The sequence below is a fragment of the Vulpes vulpes genome, chromosome 5, assembly GCF_048418805.1.
Source record: "Vulpes vulpes isolate BD-2025 chromosome 5, VulVul3, whole genome shotgun sequence".
In the NCBI taxonomy this organism is placed as follows: Eukaryota; Metazoa; Chordata; class Mammalia; order Carnivora; family Canidae; genus Vulpes; species Vulpes vulpes.
Window position 1 is genome coordinate 57,974,902 of NC_132784.1, and position 20,883 is coordinate 57,995,784.

The following is a 20,883-nucleotide window of genomic DNA, read 5'->3' on the forward strand; positions in this document are numbered from 1 at the left end:
AGCAATGGAAGAGGATTCCCCTTTCTCTACAGTCTCACCAACATTTGGTACTTTAAAATATGTTACCTTCATGAAGGACAAAATATAGCTAAATCACGTTCTTAGCACATTTTGCCTTGGTGAAACTAAACTATCACTCAGTAATTATATCTAATACTGTATTTAAATCCGTGAAGCTTAAAATCATCCTAATTTTACAGTTTTGAAGCAAAGATTGATGCCCTTGACAGAATAACCATGTGCAGTGGTCCCCACTGTCAGGTGCACAAGCTTTCAGTCACGTGGATATGTGCTCCTGACCCAGCCCTTCCTGGGTGGCTGTGCTTCCCGTGTCAGCATTTACCCCTTGCATGAAAAGTATGTTTCCCGCAACACTGCTCTGTCAGAACCTTTGGTGCGAGCCAGTGTCCTAGAGAAGGTGCAAGCAGAAAGCACTTGGACCTGTGTCCGTAGCCTTGCTCCTCCTTATAGCAGGTTTCCTCAAGTGACCAGTTGTATGCTGTGTGTGGTGCTTATGCAGCTAAGGGAGTTCCGTTTTTGTATCATAGTTTACTTTTATGCCCTGTTTATATTCTTTATGTTCTGCAGACTGTATGAACTCATGGTAAATGTGTATTTGCCCCATTTATGTGCTATCTGGGTTTTATGAGTCCAGTGTGCCCACATCATCTCCCAGACAAGCTGACTGTGGCTTTGCATGGCTTTCTCTCACTTTAGGTCACTTTGAATTGCTTGTTGGGCAGCAGTATTGTGTTGCCTTCTTGATAACAGCAGCATTCAAGTACCTTTTTCCTTCATAAGTGGAAAGTGGGAAAAAGATGCAGATACCAAGTGTGAAATAAATATTGTTCTCATAAACATGATACAGTTGAGGCGACCATGGAAATGCTTTTGGAAGGGAGCAAGGTCAAGCAGCCATCACTGAGCTTTGTCTTTGCGCTTTCTTAGCCTTGAACCACTTGGCAGCATATTCAGTTGTGAATGGAAAGACTCGGGTGAAGGGGTGAATTGCTGGGAGCATCATGTCTAAAAGGCGAGACACAAGGACTATGGGTCTTACATTCCCGTTAATTCTCTAAAGGGATCCTTCTCTTTTCCTCACTCTGTATACTGCGTGCAACCAGCATTCTCTTGTGTAGAGAATAGTTCTCAGACCTCAAATCTTTGTGATGGGCTTTCTCCCTGGGTGCTCTGATTCGGGTAATTAGGGACTGTGACTTGGGCATCAGGATTTACGCTCTCCCAGGTGGCGAGTGGGCAGCAGTCCCCAGAGGCTTCTGGGGTGCACACAGTTGAACACTGAGCCTCCACCCAGCCTGAGCATGACATCCCTGTCCTGTTGATCTGAGGCCATGGGGTAGAAGACCCAACCTCACTGACATCTTGGACAGCTGACAAGTATCCAGTCCTACCCACACTGCCGCCTTGATGTGAAATAAATGGAATCTTCAATGAACTATCCATTTAAAACCAAAAAAGCAATAGTTTTATTGTAACAATATGTAATCTTAAGACTTCTTAAGAACATGAACATTAGCAAATTATATATGGATAGTAGAATTTAATAGATTTTTAAATTGAGACAGAGTTAAATTATCACAAAGTAAGTGGATGTATAACTACCAAATCTTAACATAATTTAGGGCAAGGTCCTCTGAACAACTCTGTGATTAGGACCAGTTGACCTCCTGAGCACCACACGGTGGTGGAGGCATCGTGATCTGTGCAACCTGTGAGAGACTCATGTGGCCCAATGTGTAAACTCAATTCTGGAGAGTACTCCAGAATCTCATCTTTAAGAATCTACCCTACATAAATGATGTTTTTATAGCTGCACTTTTTTTTGTAATAGCAAAAAAATGTGTATCACCTGAGTATCCATGTTTAGGAGGATGATCCAACAGAATGTGGTATATCCTAGTAGATTTATGGTGTGCCCACCAGAAGTAATAGAAAACACCTCTGTGTATAGTCACGTGAAAATATAGTTTGTAAATGTGTACCTGTCTCCATCAGTGGCATAATTATAGGGAAAATTGGGAGAGGTTATATACCAAGCTAGGTGACCCCAGGGTGTTAAAGGATAAAATGAGCATTTACAAATATAAAATAAAAACGAGGGCCTCTAGTTCCAGAACGGTGGAGTGGATGTGCTTCTCCCTGTTAGTGCCCTGACATGCCAGATGTAGCACACACAGGAAGCCTGTGAGCAGGGAGGGAGAATGCTGGCTCGCCCTGTCAGGAGGGACGTGGTCAGCTCCCGGGTGTTCTGCCTCGGACCCCAGACTGGGTGCTAGGGAAACCTGCAGTGCAGAAACGCCAGTGGGCTCAGGCCAGGAGCCACTCTCTCACAGGAACTCTTGTGCTTCTATTCCAGCCATTTGCAAACGTGTGCTTTCGCCATAGTATGTGTGTGGCCCTCTGGTGATGTGACATGTGGAGGTGCCAGCGGGCACTACGGTGGCAATCACATGGCCACAATATGTGTGTCCAGTCAACCTGGTGGACAACTTACACAGTGTAACCTGTTGGTTCTAGCTCAGCAGAAGTGAGGGGAAATCTGTAACCTCACCCTCTGCCCCCAGAGACCCAAGTGGGGACCCTAGACTTCCCCCTTCTCCTGGCTGTCCAGAGAAGGTGATCCAGCTCCCTGGCCAGCATAAAGTCGGAGAAACCAAGGGCCGGGCAGTCAGCAGACATAACATGGGCAGCCTGGGCGGCCATGGTCACTGACAGTGAGGAGCTGATGGGTCAAGCCAGGTTAGGGACAGGGGAGGGGGTGCCTGTGGCCACAGATGCAGGTGAGGGCTATGTTGGTGCAGATAGAACACCTGTGCCTCTAGATGGCTTTGCCAGCCACACAGATGCACTCGTGATAGTGACACGATGGGCACTTGGTCTGAGACCGTGGCATTCCATGTGAGAGGACAGCCGTGAGGGTCAGGTGGAGGGTACAACGACCCCCTCTGTGTGTCTGTGCTGCTTTCTATGAATCTGTAAGTATTTCGGGTTAAGTCAAAACAAAAGCCAATAGCCCTTCCCTCGGGCTGGCAGATGGAAAGGGCTGTGGTGCGCATGCTGCCCACAAGGAAGAAAAACACATTTCCTTTCAAGGTAGCATTTTTTTCTTGTAACTAGAGGCTTTCTTATGAAAAGCATATTTATCTTTCTTTTTCCTCTCATTTCATTGATATTTTTTTACCCCAGAGAGCTCTAATTCTATAATCGGTGAGCATTTCCCATGCCTGCTGGGTTCCACAGCAGTGGAGCGTGCTGCCAGTAGGCTTCAGGAGACCGGCTGCAAGTGCAGGACCCATCAGCTGTGCTCCTGTGAGGGTTAGGGAGAGCTTCTTGGAAGCGCACCGGCGTTTAGAGCTCAGCTCGGCCTGTGGAATGCTCTTGCTGGAAGCTGTGCAGTCCTGCAGAGTTCAGAGGGCCCCCGGGGCTGCAGAGACATGTGACAGAAGCAGCAGCTTGCACTGACCCCTGTCCTTGGGGCACATCTGCTCGGCACGTGCAGCGCTCTGCCCCAGACACCTCCTTGCCTCCTCGACCAGGGGTTGGGCCCTTCCATTCATCCTCGCTGAGTGCATCACTTCCCAGCAATGGGAGCCCTGGTACATGAATAGCACGGGGTTCATGTTTATTTTAACGTGAACAGATTAAATGTGGTGATGGTTCTTCTTGGCAGTTTAAAAACCTGTTGAAATTCACCAAACATGGCCCAAAGGATCTTCCTAGAAATGATTAATCTCTTTCTACAAATGGCTGATCCTTTCCACTAAAGCATAGTTTGATCTGTTCTTTTCCTGATACTCATCCTAACCCTAAAGCGAATCTGGTCTTCAGATGCAGCTTTCATCATTGGCAAACAGTGCAGCACAGAAATCGGTGATGAGTCAGTTAGTAATTAGCTGAGGCAGACGGGCATGTGGATAACAGACAGAATTCATAATCCCAGGATCTGAGTCCTTGGGTCTCTAACAGACCGACAGGCTGAGCATGAGCAGTTCACTTCACCTCTCTGCCCTGTGCTTGCTGACATGCAAAGTGGGCACAGGTGCTTGTGCTGTGCTCCACAACAGGTGGAGGTGGAGGTGGGGATGGAGGTCCTTCTGTGGGCCTCCTGACTGCACTACACCCACCTGTAGGGAAGGTGCGTCGAGTGTCTGGTTTCTGGCTCAGCCCGGTGCTCTGACTGTGCACCAAGGGCTAAGAAGGACAGTAAGGCAGGGCCTGCCATGCGGCCTTGCAGAGCCTAGGCCCCAGCCTGCCCCCAACACCTCGGAGTCCTGGCTTCCTGAGCAAAGGCACAGCCTCTCTCTACCCTGGTTCCATCCAAGCTTCCAGAACAATGTCTTCCCCTCCATCTCCAGCCCTGCCTCACCACCACCCCTCCCCTAGATCTTCCTCAACTTTGACCCCTGTCATCATCAGTGTGCTGACTGGTCACCGTCACCCACACAGGGGACGAGTCCCTGGGACCAGGAAGCACAGCACACAGTGCCCTTGGGGACAGGATGCGTGTCTACTCTACGGCCCTCCCTGCCGTTCTCCTGCAGCAGCTGCAGCCACAGACCCTGTGTGCGCCTCCCGTTGTGCTCAGGGCCAACAGGGAGCACACTTGTTTTGTGCTCTTGTCTCTTCCTCTGCGCCACAGGCTTCCTGAGGAAAGGGACTCTCGCTCCTCTCTGTGTTTTGGGTGCAGTGTATGTGACCTTATTTATCCTTTGATGCATCTGTGCAGGCTATGTATTCGTGTCCTTCTGTGCAGACACACTGAGGCATGAGGTTCCTCAGCCCACAGGTGACACAAAGGGCTTACACCCAGGTCCATCAGCCTCAACAACCCAACATGCAGTGATGCCTTTGAAGGAGTTCTTGGCCAAATGTATAAGTGGGGGGCCAACTTTGTTAGAAATCGATGGGAATGTGGGAGTTGACAGTGTGTCTGGGGAACAAAGACTGCATCCTGAAGCCGTGTGGCCATGGGAGCCTTGCCAGCTGATGTGGGAGGAGCGCATTTGGCGAGGATGGTGAAGAGACTTCCTTTCTGTCCTAAGGAGTTGACCTTTCATGTAGATGGTGGGAGTTGCTGGTGGTGTTTGAGGGAGGGAGGAACATGAACGGTCCTATTCTGGGAAGGTGGCACCAGTGAGCGACTGGCTACAGGTCAGAAGCCATTCCAGAAGCTTGCAAGTCAGGATGAGGGCTGAGGGCCGCAGAGTACAGATAGCAGCAGGAGGGCACTCACATCACAGCTGTGTGTGTGGAGGTCTGAGGATTGGCAGGATACAGAAAGTGAAGAAAGGGTATGGAGGATGGTGGGGTGGGGTATGCAGGGCAGCTCCTGTCATTAGGGACTCGGTGCATCCCAGCTCTGCCTGCACGCCTCTGGACCCTCCTGCCAGCCTTGCTGACGGGGACAGGGGGTGCAAGGGCTGGCAACAGTGCCCGAAGTCTCAGGCAGGGCTCCTGCAGGGGAGGGAGAGGCCAAGGTTGTGCGTGCACAGAGTAGAACCACCATGCTGGAGGAAGAGTGGGTGCAGCTGGTGCTACAGGATCAGGGAAAGTTAAACCCTAAAATGTCTGCAAAGCCAGAGTCATCATAACAGTGTGGCCCCAGCACAACACACAGATAGTGGAACAGAATCAAGAGCCCAGAAAATAAATGCCACACATAAATGGGTCACTAATGTATGACAGAGGAGGCAAGAACAGACAGTGGTGGGCAACAGTCTCTTTAGTAGGTCCAGGGAGAATTGCACCTGTTCCTTACAAACCACACAAGATGAGCGCAGAACTACAGACCAGAGCCGCAGAAGTTCTAGAGGAAAACGCAGGCAGTAATTGCTCTGACATTGGCCTTAGAAACATTTATTTGGATCTCTCTCCCAGAGAAGGGCTGCAAAAGCTAAAATAAATGGAATTACATCAGATGGGATCTCATCTAACTAAAAAGCTTCAAACCCATCAACAAAATGAAAAGGCAACATATTGAATGGGAGTAGATGTTTTCAGATCATCCATGCTGTAAGGGGTTAATATCCAAAAATATATAAAGAACTTTGATAACTTGGGCAGCCCGGGTGGCTCAGCGGTTTAGTGCCGCCTTCAGCCCTAGACAATCCTGGGGACCTGGGATCGAGTCCCGCGTCGGGCTCCCTGCATGCAGCCTGCTTCTCCCTCTGCCTGTGTCTCAGCCTCTCTCTGTGGGTTTCTCATGAATGAATAAATGAATAAAATCTTTTTTTAGGGGATCCCTGGGTGGCTCAGCGGTTTAGCGCCTGCCTTCGGCCCAGGGCGTGATCCTGGAGTCCCGGGATTGAGGCCCACGTCGGGCTCCCGGCATGAAGCCTGCTTCTCCCTCTGCCTGTGTCTCTGCCTCTCTTTCTCTGTGTCTCTCATTTATTCATTTATTCATGAGAGACACAGACAGAGACAGAGACACAGGCAGAGGGAAAAGGCTGAGCCACCCAGGGATCCCTAAATGAATAAAATCTTAAAAAAAAAAAAAAAAAAAAAAAAGAACTCTGACAACTTAGTATCAAAAAAATAAAAACACCCCAATTAGGCAGAAGATCTGAAAAGGCATTTTTCTAAAGAAGACCTATAATCGCCAACAGACACATGAAAAGATGCTCAAAATCAGTAATCATGAGAGAAATGCAAATCAAAACTATAGTGATAACGTCTCCTCACACTGGTCAGAAAGGCTAAAATCAACACCACGAGGAGCAACAGGTGTTGATGAGGATGCGTAGAAAGGGGAGCCCTCGTACACTGCTGGTGGGAATGCAGTCTGGTGCAGCCACTCTGGAAACAGCATGGAGGGTCCTCAGAAAGTTAAAATTGGAATCACGATGGGATTCAGCAATCTCATTTCTGGGTATTTATCCAAAGAAAATAATAACACACCACTTCTGTGTTTACAGCAGCATTGTTTACAATAGCCAAGATCTGGAAATAACCCAAACCAAATAATCCTCAGGTGAATGGATACAGAAGAGGTGGTATGCAAGTGCCTGGGGGGGGCTCTGCCTTCAGCTCAAGTCATGATGCTGGGGTCCTGGGATTGAGTCCCGTGTCAGGCTCCCTGCTCACTGGGGAGTCTACTTCTCCCCCTGCCTCTGCTTGTACTGTCTCTCGCAAATAAAAAAATAAAATCTTTAAGAAGAGGAGGAGGAAGAGGAGGAAGAAGTACAGACATACATTACGCAGCCATAAAAATGTAATCTTGCCATTTTTAACAAGGATGGACCTAGAGGGTATGATGCTAAGTGAAAGAAGTTAAGGAAGTCAAACTTGTGGAATCAAATATAAACAAAGGAGAAACAGACTCTTGACACAGAACAAATGGGTGGTTGCCAGAGGGGAGGCCAGTGGAATGGTAGGACAGGAATGAGATGAAGAGCTGCAAACCTCTTAAATGTGAAATGAGTGAGTCACGAGGGAGGACAGAAAGTACAGCACAGGGAGTGTAGTTGGCAATACTGCAGTGCCTGTCAGGCAGGTGGGACTGCACTTACATGGGGAGTGTTGTATAACTGTAACGTATAAAAATATTGAATTCCCTACAACATACACCTGAAACAGATAGTATTGCCAATTATACTTCAGTTTTCAAAAGGAAATATGGAAGTGATTCATATCATCACAGTAAGAACACCAGTGACACGGTAGGTCTTCTCGCTGGGTAACTGGGCACGACCCCAATGCTGTTCCCCGTGGGCCCCCAGGGCGTGAGTTAGTGAGCTGAGCACAAGATGGGGCCTCTTTACTTAGGCTCTTTTGTTACTTGCATCCAGTGGTTTACACACCTAAAGAAATAATAGTTTACCTTTGGTAGGAGCTGTGCAGGTGTAGTAGTCTTATTTTTGTTACACATAAAAAATCATTAGTAATCAAAGTCAGATTGAAGGAAGTATTATCATTTATCGTAGTCGTAATTATAAACTGCCTCATTACCACAACCTGCCATAAATTAGAATGCCTCACATTCAGTGTGTATCAGAAGAAAAAGGAAATTCTCTAATTATGTCAATCTGATAAATATTTTTATTAATATAATAAATAATTTTTCAGAGAACTCACTTGAGAACAAGTAATAGAGGTGAGCTTGGTGCTTATTCTAATAGGAATTAATATAGTTTCATTATCTTCTATAATACAACTGTCATTTTAATCTCAAATTTTTGATGTAAACAATCTGTAGAACTTACGTTATTTGGAGGTTGAATTATTTTTAATTAATTCTTTAATATAACCTACTATTTTCAATAATTCTACTGTATTTAATGAGGATGACATAACCAGAAAACCCTTTCAAACTATACTTCTCATGTAATTTTGATTTCAGTAAACTTAGGTGCTATTCAAAGTATTAAAGGACTAAATAGAATTTTCAAAAAAGCAAAATTTATAAAACTGATTAAAAATAGCTAGTCTTTGAAACTTATGAGACCCTGATGTATGTATCATATCCATTCTTATAAGAAGGTTAATCAAAATCTCTAAAACAGCGATGTGAAATACAGATTTTCCTTTATGTTAACGTAGCCTGCATGTCCTAGTGGGAGTTCTGAGTCAGATGTGCTATTTTGTTTTGAACACTAATGTGAATGGAGTCATGGGTAGATGTGAAAACACTTTGTATTATATCTCCAATGTCACATGTACCAAAGAAAGCAAAAATTAGTTGATATTTTATGGATGTCTTACAGCCATGCTTAGAAAGCCCAACTTTTACCATAACTGATTGGGGATATGATTGTTCATTTCCACATTTATAACTATTTCGGTCAGTGGGTGATCCCTCTGTGAGCTTCGAAGTAGGTGCAGAAAAGCCCAGGGGCAACTACATGACGTCCATACCCACAGGTGTTCACACTTCCTGGGTGGCTTTATTTTTCTAAAACCCGGTAAGCAGCAATTACATGTGCACATTGTGTGAACATTTTTATATTAAGTGTTATACATACGCAGTGTTTGGGGTTTCCAGAATCATGAGGACGTGTAATTGTGAATTTATGTGTTACTTTTAATGAAATTCACCATTTTTGAAATAATGTTAACCTCTCACTGTGTTCCATAATATTCACTGTACTTGGCTGTGTCTCTCTCTGATAAGAAGGCAGACACAAGACATCTCCTAAAATGGGCCTGCATGTGCTCCTCCCTTAAACTGCCTTCCTTACCCACTAGGAGTGCAGCACTTGCTCGTGCTCAAGCACCTGGGAGTGCCTGGCCTCCATGGACCTGCAGCCCCAGGGGCGAGCCCTGACCACCAGGCAGCTAGAGAGAAAGTGCCTTCCTCTTCATGGACTTTTCTGTTGCTCCAGTGATGCAAACGGATGCTAAGGGTTAAATGCATCAGTTTCTATTCAGTGAAAATACTTAATTTTTCAAAACTGGGTTTTTAAAAAAACTGGTAGGCATGCTAATTTGGGACTAGTTGATGTCTTTCTCAGGCAGTGTTCTAGAGGATAATTACAAAGATGTGACTGTTTTCCAGTTTCCTGCCTGTCTTAGAACAGGCAGAAGTTCTATTTGTACCAAACACATCTGAACTGATAGGCAGAGGCCCCACTTTGTTCAGGTAGCTAGAGCCCTACACATCATTGCACGGCCTTCTGGAGGGAACAGGGAGGGATGCTTGTGCTCAGCAGGGAAGGACATTCCTAGATGCTGGATTACATAGCAGAGCATTCTCCCTGCTGAGGGGTCTCGGCCCATGGATGTCAGTGTGCGGGATGGGAGCCCCAGTCATGTTGATGAGCTCGCTTCCTCTCTGGACTGATCTTTGTCACAGGAACCCTCACCCAGAATGAGATGGTGTTTAAGCGGCTGCACCTGGGGACCGTGTCCTACGGAGCAGACACAATGGACGAGATCCAGAACCACCTCAGGAACCCATACTCACAGGTGAGTGCATTTACTTACGCAGGGGAGCTGCCTGGCACCCAGGAGCCAGCCTATTGCATCTGCAAATCTGGAAATCAACAAATGTCTTTGAATGTTTCAAAACACTCAGTTCCAATTGATAAATCAAGAAGCAGTTTTTAGACTAATTTTAAATAAGCATTTCTGTATTGTAAAAATAATAGAAGGTATAGCGACCTTAAATCATTTATTCGTATTAAATATTTCTCCTAGTGAAAAAAGAATTAACTTGGCATAGGTAGTATTTTTAAGACTAGTAAGTACAATGTTGCATCACATGTGTTTCTTAAGTGCTTCTGTGTTTCTTCATAATTAATAAGACTTTCACTTTTTTTTTTCTTTTCAATGAACAGAAGTAGACACATGCTACCATGAGCACTGGTGTCCCTCTCACTCTGTCCCAGCAGGTATCTGTGGGTAGCGGACCTAATTCCATCTGAAGCCCTTCTTCACCATATCATTGTGAAGTGAAGCTCAAATGTCACATTATTTCATCTGCAAATATATTGTCTGTATCTGGATTAGATAAGGATTCCCTGGTACGGGGAAGGAGCATATCCTAAGTATTATCTTTTCTCTGGAGCTTCAGGAGGTCTCTGAGGTTGCAGGAGCAGGAATTACTGCCTTCCTGGGAGGGTGAAGCCCAGCCATAGTGTTTGCCAGAGATGTTGTAGGCAGTGCCCTCTGCAAGTACGTCTGTGGCCCAAGAGGGTCCTGGCATTGGGCCCACAAGGCCATGTGTGTGCACAGAGCATGAGCATGGGGCTGGCAGACGTAGGCTACCCTGCAGAGTTCATTTTAGGCCACACAGTTCCCATAGCATTTATGAGTTCATTTTAGTTCCCACAGTTCCCTAGGTAGCATTTATGTTGCATTCATTCTGTGTAACCAAACCTCGCTACCCCAGGGTATCTAAGATGCTCACGCACCAGGATGTGGTCTGAATTAGGGGCCAGCCATCACTTCCCTAAGCTGCCTCTCTGCTTGTCTGCTGCTCTGTGGTAGGGTTTGGTCACCCATATACTAACCGGCCAACATGTAACAGGTGCAAAAGTGCACATCACCCACGCCCCAGGGCAGAGGCAGCTCCTGTGTCCACAGACCACTGCCTCCACGGGGCTTCCAAGGGCCATCTAGCGGTGGTGCCCACGGAAGCCATAGACTGCGTGTATTGACTGTCACACTTCTGACTTGACTTCCACAGACGGGCCGAACTGCACACTCCCTGAGCAGTTCAAGTGCACTGTCTGCCCTGCATTCAGTTTGTGAAAACCTTCTCTTCTCTAATATTTACCAGAATGGCATATACTTTACTTTTCAAGATGCCATCAAATGAAAAATATTGAATGTGCATATTTATCGTATGTAACAAGCACACATACGTGCACACACACACACACTTAAAACCAAGCCCTTTCTTAAGTTGGATGTCACTCAGTTCAATACAGACTAAACCCAGAACATTTGTTAGCAGATGGAAAATCTTAAAAAGAGAAAAAATAAGACTTCCCTTGTCCTGGTAATCTACTCTGGGTGGAAACAGTACCAGGTAAAATCTGCTCTATAAAAAAATAAATTTATATTATCCATGAATATGATTTTAAAAGCTCCAAATAAGCTATTTTACTAGAAAAATTAAAAGCAAAAAGGATGAGTCACTGTGCAAAAACAGCAAATATTTACTACTTATTTCTATGTAAGAGGTCTTTTAAAAATCTTTTTCTTAAGCTATCTGTTGGTTGGCTGCTTAGACAGTACTTTTTATGTAAAATTGATTGTATCCCTTAGATTCTGTCTTTTTATTAAGATGATAATAGTCTACCAGGTGCACTGTAATAGAACACAGATCTTTCATAATCTGATTCTGTTTCCCCACCGGAAGCATTTGGTGGTGGAGGGCATAATCTTTAATGGCATTTGTGTGAAATTAAATTATACAGCCATCAATAAACATAACATAAGTCATAAGGGGAGTCAGCCATGTCCTGTGTTCCTGTAACACTGCCGCAGGAGCGACATGCAAATGGAGTCAGAGTGCTGGGGGAGAGGCGCTGCCAGCTGCCGAGCTGCATAGGCAAACCCTTCATTAGACAGCCCTGTAATTTGACGGGCAGAGTAGTCATGGTTCAGTGGCTCTGCACGCCCCGTCCAACAGCGAGAGCCTTGCTTTCTCAGGAGGACTGTCAACGAGTGGCTGTGGAGGTAGCCGAGGAGGGACTGTGGTGCTGTGGGGTTGGGGAGGTGAGCGCCCTCCAACACAGCCCAGCGTGGGGAGAGTCACCCAAACGGTGACCCAGGGAGTCACATCAGGAGCTCATTATGTTGAGAGAGGACACATAGGGGTCAGTTTCCCTCAGATCACAGTGGTCATTGCTAGGCACCAAACCAGACTCTAATTCAGGGGCTGTCACAAGCTGGATTCCTCTGTTGGATTAAAGAAATATTCATAAGCATTTTCCCCTGCTTTTCACTTTATTCCACTTTAGGTACAGCAGTTTATAACAAAAACCCAGAGCAGTTAGGAGTATGCGGTTCTAGGTGGTTCTCTAACTTACCCGTCTTTACAAGGAGAGTAAAAGTGAGTTATTAAGGACTTAGCAAGCCAATGCCATAGATCAAGTGAATCTAGTAAACAGAAACTCTCAGACTTTAAGTATTATAACAAAGATTTGGTATGTGTGACAACCAGGAAATGTCAATGCGCTGACAGCAGAAGCACGAAAAGGTCATTTATACTAACAGCTGATATGTAAGAGATGATTGGAATAAAATCAAGCTACTTTGATTATTCCTAGCTAACTAGCTTATAAGAATAATATATGCTGATAATTCCAATGTCGACTACATTATCACTTAATCTTGTGACCTTCCATATTTTATCAGATGCAATCTCAAGCTAGCGGAAACAATACCAGTTCAACGCTACCTAGAAAAGCCCAATCTTCAGCTCCTAAAGTTAGAAAAAGTGTTAGCAGTCGTGTCCATGAAGCCGTGAAGGCCATTGCGCTGTGCCACAACGTGACCCCCGTTTATGAGCCTCGAGCCGGCATGACTGGGGAGGCTGAGTACACCGAGGCGGACCAGGACTTCAGTGACGGAAACCGCACCTACCAGGCTGCCAGTCCTGATGAGGTCAGTCGGGGCTTCTTAGAGGATCTCAGTACAAACTGGCCATCAGAAGGCGTGAAAATCCGTTGTTACGGGGATGAGTACAAGGGGAGCTCTCTAACCGTTTCTAACGGTGCTTAGCTCCAGGCCATGAGGGCACACAACGGCTCTTCCAGGTCTCTGCATTTGGTCCTGGTGTGTCCCCATAGCCTAGAAAGTCTAAGAGTTAGTTACTGGAAAACACATGAGAATAATCAGAGTTTTACTGATTTCATAAACTGACTTGTGACCAAGTTAGATCTTAATAAAGCTGCTGAAGCTTGGACGGTCCCTCCCTTATCGTCTAGTTTTCTCTTAGCTCCACATGAATCGTCTGGCTCGCATGTTACATTTCTAGCTTTTTTTTTTTTGCCAGACTTTAGCTATAGCATATCTATTTCAAAAGAGAATTCGGATGTAGATCATTTTGAAAATTTTCAGGAGACAGAAATAATAAAATCTTAAATGTGGTAAATCAGTCATTTCTGACCTTACACCATTTTTTGATTTTTTTTTCTTTAAAGATTTTATTTATTTATCATGAGAGAGGCAGAGACACAGGCAGAGGGAGAAGCAGGCTCCATGCAGGGAGCCCAATGTAGGACTCGATCCCAGGACCCCAGGATCATGCCCTGAGCCAAAGGGAGACGTTCAACCACTGAGCCACACAAGTGCCCCCATTTTTTAAATGTTTAGATTGATAAAACCCATTGTTAAATTAATTTTTCCAATTCTATTTTTCAGCCAGTATATTTTAAATACAGTTTTCTTACGCACTCTTTTGTACTCAAGGTTCTTGAGATGATTCTGTAATCAACCGACCATGAAAACAGTAGAAGCAAATAAACTTCTTTAAATACCCTATGAAATTGGACTATATAATAATTCCCCCACAAAAGGACCTTCAATCACAGTTTAAAAAAAAAAAAATCTGATCTAATGTTTTAAGGAGAGGAGCCTGATGATTCTCGTTAAAGAGTATTTCAGAAGAGCAGAGTCCTTTCATTCTAATGACATCACTGCCAGGAACCTGGGATGCCCGCGTCAGTGAGGCCAGAGAGGCTGGGGCCTTAGACTGCTGCTCAGAACCGCAGCGTGAAACCGAGAACATCGAGGGGCTGGGTGCTTCTGTCACATGCACCGCAAAGTCCAGAGCGCTGGCAAGAGCATCCCTGCTATTAAAGTCTTTTAAGAAGTCAAATAGATAAATCTGTGAGTCAGAAATATTAAGAAGAGTGTCATGTGAGTAATACCTATAGTCAGCTTGTGACCCAGGGCAGAGAGAGGACTGGGTAGATGGGTGCTGTGGGTGCCAAATGGAAGAGGCCTGGCCAGCTCGCAGGGGCATGTGACCTGCTTTGCTACAGGGGAACTGCCCATCATGTGGGCCTATTTGTTCCTTGAAAGCAGCTTGTGACCATCCTGACATGCCTCGTTCCAGAGGCGCCGAGTCTTTGTCGGCCTGCCCCAGGGAGCCGCAGGTAGAGATACCTGCTCCCTTAATCCTGTGTGTCAGGTGGACTGCAAGTTTTGTTTTCTTGTTTCTTTCTGAAATATGTGCCTTCTTGTGTACACGCACTGCGTTCCACACATGCCAGCTGCGGGGCAGGCCTGGTGTGGGGCTGGGGCTTCTCCATTCTGGAAATGCAGAGTCACCCACAGCTGCGACCACTGAGCCTGGAAGTCTTCCCAGGGTGCCCCCCACCCAGGGTGTGCTGCAAGCCAGGTAGGGCACTAGTGTGCAGGGTCCCTCCACAGTGCCCCCTGCAGGCCACCCAATGGAGACGGACATGTGATCTGTGACCTAGTTCTGACTTCATTGTGATTAAGAACAGGAGCTAGAGACCCCAAGTGCAGCAGCAGATTCAAGGCACTTTACAAAGCTTTAGGCACAGCTGTATTTGTTGAAAATCAAATTTATTTTTGAAGATTTAGTTAACATAGGCATTTCCATGTTGATTTAGTCAGAAAATGATCACATGATAACCAGAACAAGCTACTTTAGAAATTAGGACATGTTACTCACCTAAGAACTTAGAGGTGGTGAAAAACACCCCAAAAGATGAAAGTTCAGTTTTCTTTAAATGTAGAAAGCTGAGACTGCTTTCGCTGGCTCCTGGCCTCCTCTTAACGCTGGCATGGAGACCCCTCCTGATCTCTCTCCCCAGACCTGTACCTCCTTCACCCCCCACAGCCGCCTCACATACACCTGCCGTCCTGGCCTCACTGTGGGTTGCATAGCTTGCGTGGAGCTCCAAGCACCTCCCAGGCATGAAGTATTGGGGTTGCTGTGCTGGAATCATTTCCATGCACCCCAGTTTCTCCCCACACCTCTTCTCTTGTGCCCCACCCAGGATGTTCTTCTGGTTAGGGTCCTTCAGGGCTAGAGTTAAGGGAATTTTCACCCTTTAAAACATGGTTATTTTACTGTTAGACATTTTTTTTAAGGCTTTATTTATTCACGAGAGACACAGAGGCAGAGATATGGGCAGAGAGAGAAGCAGGCTTCCTGCAGGGGTCATGCCCTGAGTCAAAGGCAGATGCTCTACTGCTGAGCCACCCAGGTATCCCTACTGTTAGACATTTTTATAATAACTTTATTATTATTGCAGTTTTTGAGTTAAACTGAGAAGAATGAAAAAGGCTAAAGAGAAAGAAGGATCTCAAAGCCTGTTTGATCCTGAACCATCACCTTCATAGCAGCTTGTCTGGGTCACCCCCTGGCACATTTTGGGCACAGTGTGGCACCACAGGTATTTGAAGGGAGAGACTGTGCGCTTCCTCAGCCTCCTCAGACACTTGTCTTCTTTTATGGGTATGCCGATCTCAGCCAGGGCCCCTACCCAAGGTGTGCGGGTTTCAGCCAGGAGCCCCCTCAAGGTGTGCAGATGTCAGCCAGGGCCCCCCAAGTATGCAGGTCTCAGCCAGGACCCCCCAAAGTGTGTGGGTCTCAGCCAGGGGACCCCCCCCAAAGTGTGCAGGTCCTATCAGGGCCCCTGAGGCCTGGGCTACAGGGAGGTACTGACATCACCCACCTTCTGGGAGTATCAGCCTTGACATTCAGGTGGGAGCCAGAGAGCTGGAGGCCCTAGCCAGGCTCTTCTGGTAGCTTAAAAGGTCTTTCCCTTTTTGGTACCTGATGACATTGTGATGGTGAACTCTCGTCTAGTGTGGGTCACAGTGCCACCCATCCCTTTCCAGGACTGTTGGCACGGCCTGTGAAGACGGGGACTAGCCCCACAGTGTTGCAGGTTGTCGAGCAACTGCAAGTAGCTGGCTGGTCACAGGGAGGAGGTGCTGGGCACAGGGGAAGGGGGAGGCCGAACTCCACCTCCCTGGGCTCCACTGTCTCCTCCAAGCGTGCTTGGTTGGGAGTCTGCTGGTCAGTGGATGCGACTTTGTGAGCACCACTATTCCACTCAGTAGATGGTGGTGTGCTATAAGTATGTAAACATCTATTGTAGGCAAACTCAGTGCGGCTTCTGGAATCGTGTGTATAGCAAATCTTTTTATTTGGTAATAGGAACTTTAGGGAGAAACTAAGAGAGCTAAGATTCAGAAGATCTGTAAGTTTCCATCTTAGTATTCCAGTGTCTACCCCTGGTCACTGCTCTTTGAAGGAAATGGACCACATTCCTTTTCATATAAAGAAAGGGTTGAACACATTGTTTTCTATATAATATTCCAGAAATTCATACAATTATATATTGAAGAAGAATTATATCCCAGTCTTATATTGGAAGTTGTAAAAATACTATATTATATATTTACCTTATTATCTACCAAAAGTAAATACAACTTTTATTGAAAATACATGGAATTTTTCATCTTTAAGCTTTTAGAGACGTCATAACACTTTTTAAATCTTTTTTTTTTTTAAAGATTTTATTTATTTATTCATGAGAGACAGAGAGAGAGAGAGAGCGAGAGAGAGGCAGAGACACAGGCAGAAGGAGAAGCAGACTCCATGCAGGGAGCCCGATGTGGGACTTGATCCCAGGACTCCAGGATCCCACCTGGGCCAAAGGCAGGCGCCAAACTGCTGAGCCACCCAGGGATCCCCAACACTTTTTAAATCTTAAATTAGGAATTCACAATAGAGAGGGATCTCATCGATTCCAAGATTACTAGAACCAAATTGAAAGTGCTAATCTTGTAATTAAATTTTTTCCTTGTTTAAAAGTTCTTTCTACTTTGGAGATTGGACAATGATTAAAAGTAGCAGCCCATTAAATAACCCTAAAAAAAAAAAAATCCCTAACACATATTTTAAATCTGAAAATGAAGAAATAGAGTTCATCATAATTTTTAAAGAGTTCTATTGATGCAATGTTTGCAAATCCCTAAGGCCCAAGGAAAATAATCTAAATGGTTCATTATTTAGCTTATTGAGCTTTGCTGCAGTTAGGTTGACGGATGATGGCAATGCTTCCCAATCACCAAAGCACCGTTTTAAAAGCATTTTTTATTGAATAAAGTGCTTAGAATATTGCACCCTGGAGCTTTATTCAGGGAAATGGCTCAATTGATGTTTTCTGTGTGACCCTAGCTTTGACCTATCACAACATGTATGGTTAATAAGCAACATTATCATTTCAGAGACGTCACTGGTTTTGTACATTCTGCATCAACACTCTGCTCTTATAATCCCTATGTGTTTATGGCTCTTGTGGCCTCTTCATCTTTAGAAATACTGTAATTTAGTAGAATGTGGTTTCTGAGTTCTAGTATCACAGTTGCAATTCTTCACAACATTAAATGGCCTTCATTTTCATTTTCCTGAAAACAGAAAGGATCTCTTACCTTACCTACTGATATACACAAAGGAATATTTTATACAAATAATGAAATTCTGGAGGAGTTAATGTTAAATCCTTAAAGGTTCCATGAGGTACGGTCATTAAATACTTGCCATGATGTGTCCTCATGGAGTGTCAGGGATGCTTTAAGGTGTGGCAAGCCGTAGTAGTATTCGAGTGTCAGTGCCTCATCTAGTATTCACCATGTGGAACCTGCTGATGCCCTGTCCCTGTTTCTTATGATAAGTGATCAATATTTCATTTTCTCTAAGAGAGTAGAAAGTTTCACTTGCCTGTTGCTTAATCTCTACAGCCTCAGCATAGCAAACTGCAGCTTAGTAAACATTAGCTGTTCCTGGAAATTCCTGGACGGAATGAAAACCCATCCCCCTGCAGTTGTTGTATGTCCATTGCAGTGACAGAACCCAAGACTCGAGTGTCGTGACCCATCATCGTGGACACCAGCTTAGTGGGCACATGGTGACACAGACCTTGAGGACCTCCAGCCTCCTTGGGTTCAGAATGACTGATTGGCCATGATTTTTAGTGACTCCTTACTTCTGAGAACTAGCTGTTTACTGGCAATATTCTTCTCTACACTGGGGCTGCATCCTTTCATGTAGGAACCTTCTTTGTTTACATATTATTGTAGATATCAGCTCCTTGCTTGGGCATTTATTTGCAAGGATCAACTAAAATTTATGCCAAACCACAGTGGATTATTTAAATATGGAAGAATATTATGTCCTTAATGGCATTGCTTTTGGACTTACCAAGGCAAGCTCTCAAGCATGTGATGGCTTCAGTTGCACACTCACTTTATTGTGCATGCCCAAGGAAGTGGGCCTAATCGTGCTGTTCATTAGCACCCGTTGGGGCAGGTCTTTGTCAGCCATTGGAAGCCCTCTTCCCAGGAGCAGTGGAGAATGTGCGCATACAGCCTACCATGAGTTTTGATGGGCAGTTTCTCCAGGCAATCAGATTGCATTTCATGTTCATAATTCTGGTAACTATAACAACAATGATAATACCACAGTTGAAAATGAAGACAAGTCAGTGATGAAGTTATGATCTATAAAATGCATAGTAAGAGGGCAGCTGGGGTGGCTCAGTGGTTTAGAACGCCTTCAGCCCAGGGCCTGATCCTGGAGACCTACGATCGAGTCCCACATCAGGCTCCCTGCATGGAGCCTGCTGCTCCCTCTGCCTATGTCTCTGCCTCTCTGTTTCTCTGTCTGTCTGTCTCTGTCTCTGTCTCTCTCTCTCTCTCTCTCTCATGAATAAATAAATTAAATCTTTAAAAAAAATGCATAGTAAGAAATGTATCCCTGAGTGTAGCTGGCAGGTATGTGTATGTAATTGCTAATATGATAAAAGAGATTCTCCCAAGCTTTTAAATAGTAATAGCACAGAAGTTTCTGAATAATGGAATTGCAGAGGAAGACTAATGATAAGGTCTTGCCTCATATTATATTTTCTCTCCTATGGCAGGACCCTTTGAAACACCTTCCTCCCCTGGTTACTTAGCCTGGAGAAGTGTGAATGTGTACATAAGCTGCCTGTGACAAAGATTGTGTGTTACTGAGTGGCCTGTGGAGGAGATTTAGCCCAGGCTCCCTCTTAAACATATTTTTTATATTCACGTTTTAATTTTTTCTACCTCTGTGTTATTGTCAGTAGTTAACATTATTAGAAATTTCTAAAGGCTCAGAAGTCATAGAAATAGTCATAGGAAATATATTAAGACTTTAAGTTTGCAGTTATTGATATATTTCAGAGAAAAACCTCTCAAGATTACATCCTGTTATAACATCAGGCAGCAGCTTCCACAAGAACATGGCAGCACACAAGGAGGATTTGATAAACCACTTTTCCCACATTTTATTCAAATACTGACAAAACTGCCTATAAAGAGATCAAATCAAGTAATAGCACTGGAAACTTTCTTGCTAAAGAACTCATACCTGAGTACCCAGAAAATTTCATTTTCTGTAGGCAGCAGATACAGGATGAGGGGTGCTAGATGGCCCACACATTCACTGAGAGCATCCCAGGGAACAAGAAAAGATGTGCACCCCACTTCTGTCTGACTGAGCAGCCTCACTGATGGGGAGGGAGGCAGGTGGCAGTGTGCTCCCTGCTCCTGAGATAAATTCTGAGCCAAAAACCTGACAGTGTCTGCCCCACCCCTCAGCAGCTTTGTGTGCATGTCCTGTTAGTACAGAGAACACGACCTAAGAGAAGCCATGGTCAGAGAGGCCAGAGATCCAGAGCTGTTTCCATGTAAACACTGAACAGCAGCTGCTCAGGCTCCAGCTCACAGGCACAACTGACAGCATGGCAAGGGCAGCAGATGAAACTGCATTTCCCTTGGAGAACATACCTGGGAGCACCTTGCAGACCAAAACAGAGGCTGTGCTCACCATTAAGAAGAAAGAGAATAATGAACTCACATCAACTAAAAATTTCAGAAGGATAAAAGAAAATTAGAGAAAGGTAGGAGAAGAAAAAAGTAATGGTTGAGAAGGCAATAAATTCAGAAATTATTGGCAAAAATAGGAACCTAATATAAACCAGTGAGTGCAAAACTAAGTGCACACAGAATTATGCACATGAGGGGTGTGTAACACACATAGGCCTAAATGCTTACATGAGTATTAAACAGCCCAAACACTAATATTTTTTGAAAAGCTCATCAAAAAACTATATTCAGGAAAAATATAAATTAGCAAAGTGGAGTCTAAAGAAACACATAAAACCTGAATAAACGAGAAAAGAAATTCAAAAAGTTGTTAAAACCAAGGCACCTGGGTGGCTCCGTTGGTCAAGCATCCAACTCTTGACTTTGGGTCAGGTCATGATCTGACCTGATTCAGTACCCATTCCTGCTCAAAACACACAAAGTAGCCCCTTCTCCATTTCCAGTAATAATAGTCAAGCAAAATAGAGAGGTCCATCCTTAGCATGATCCGTGAAACTAGTCTTAAATCAATAC

At 44.9% G+C, this 20,883-nt stretch overlaps 1 protein-coding gene across 4 annotated transcripts in view; it reads left to right on the forward strand.

Annotated features, from left to right (window-relative positions):
- The window catches only part of ATP9B (ATPase phospholipid transporting 9B (putative)), a 240,280-nt gene that overhangs the window by 181,822 nt on the left and 37,575 nt on the right, over nucleotides 1-20,883 (forward strand). For all 4 annotated transcript variants that reach the window (XM_025997772.2, XM_025997773.2, XM_025997774.2 and 1 more), the window contains 2 exons: nucleotides 9,812-9,924; nucleotides 12,826-13,074. In XM_025997772.2, the coding sequence (XP_025853557.1) occupies nucleotides 9,812-9,924; nucleotides 12,826-13,074 (362 nt within the window). The remainder of the gene's footprint in view (nucleotides 1-9,811; nucleotides 9,925-12,825; nucleotides 13,075-20,883) is intronic.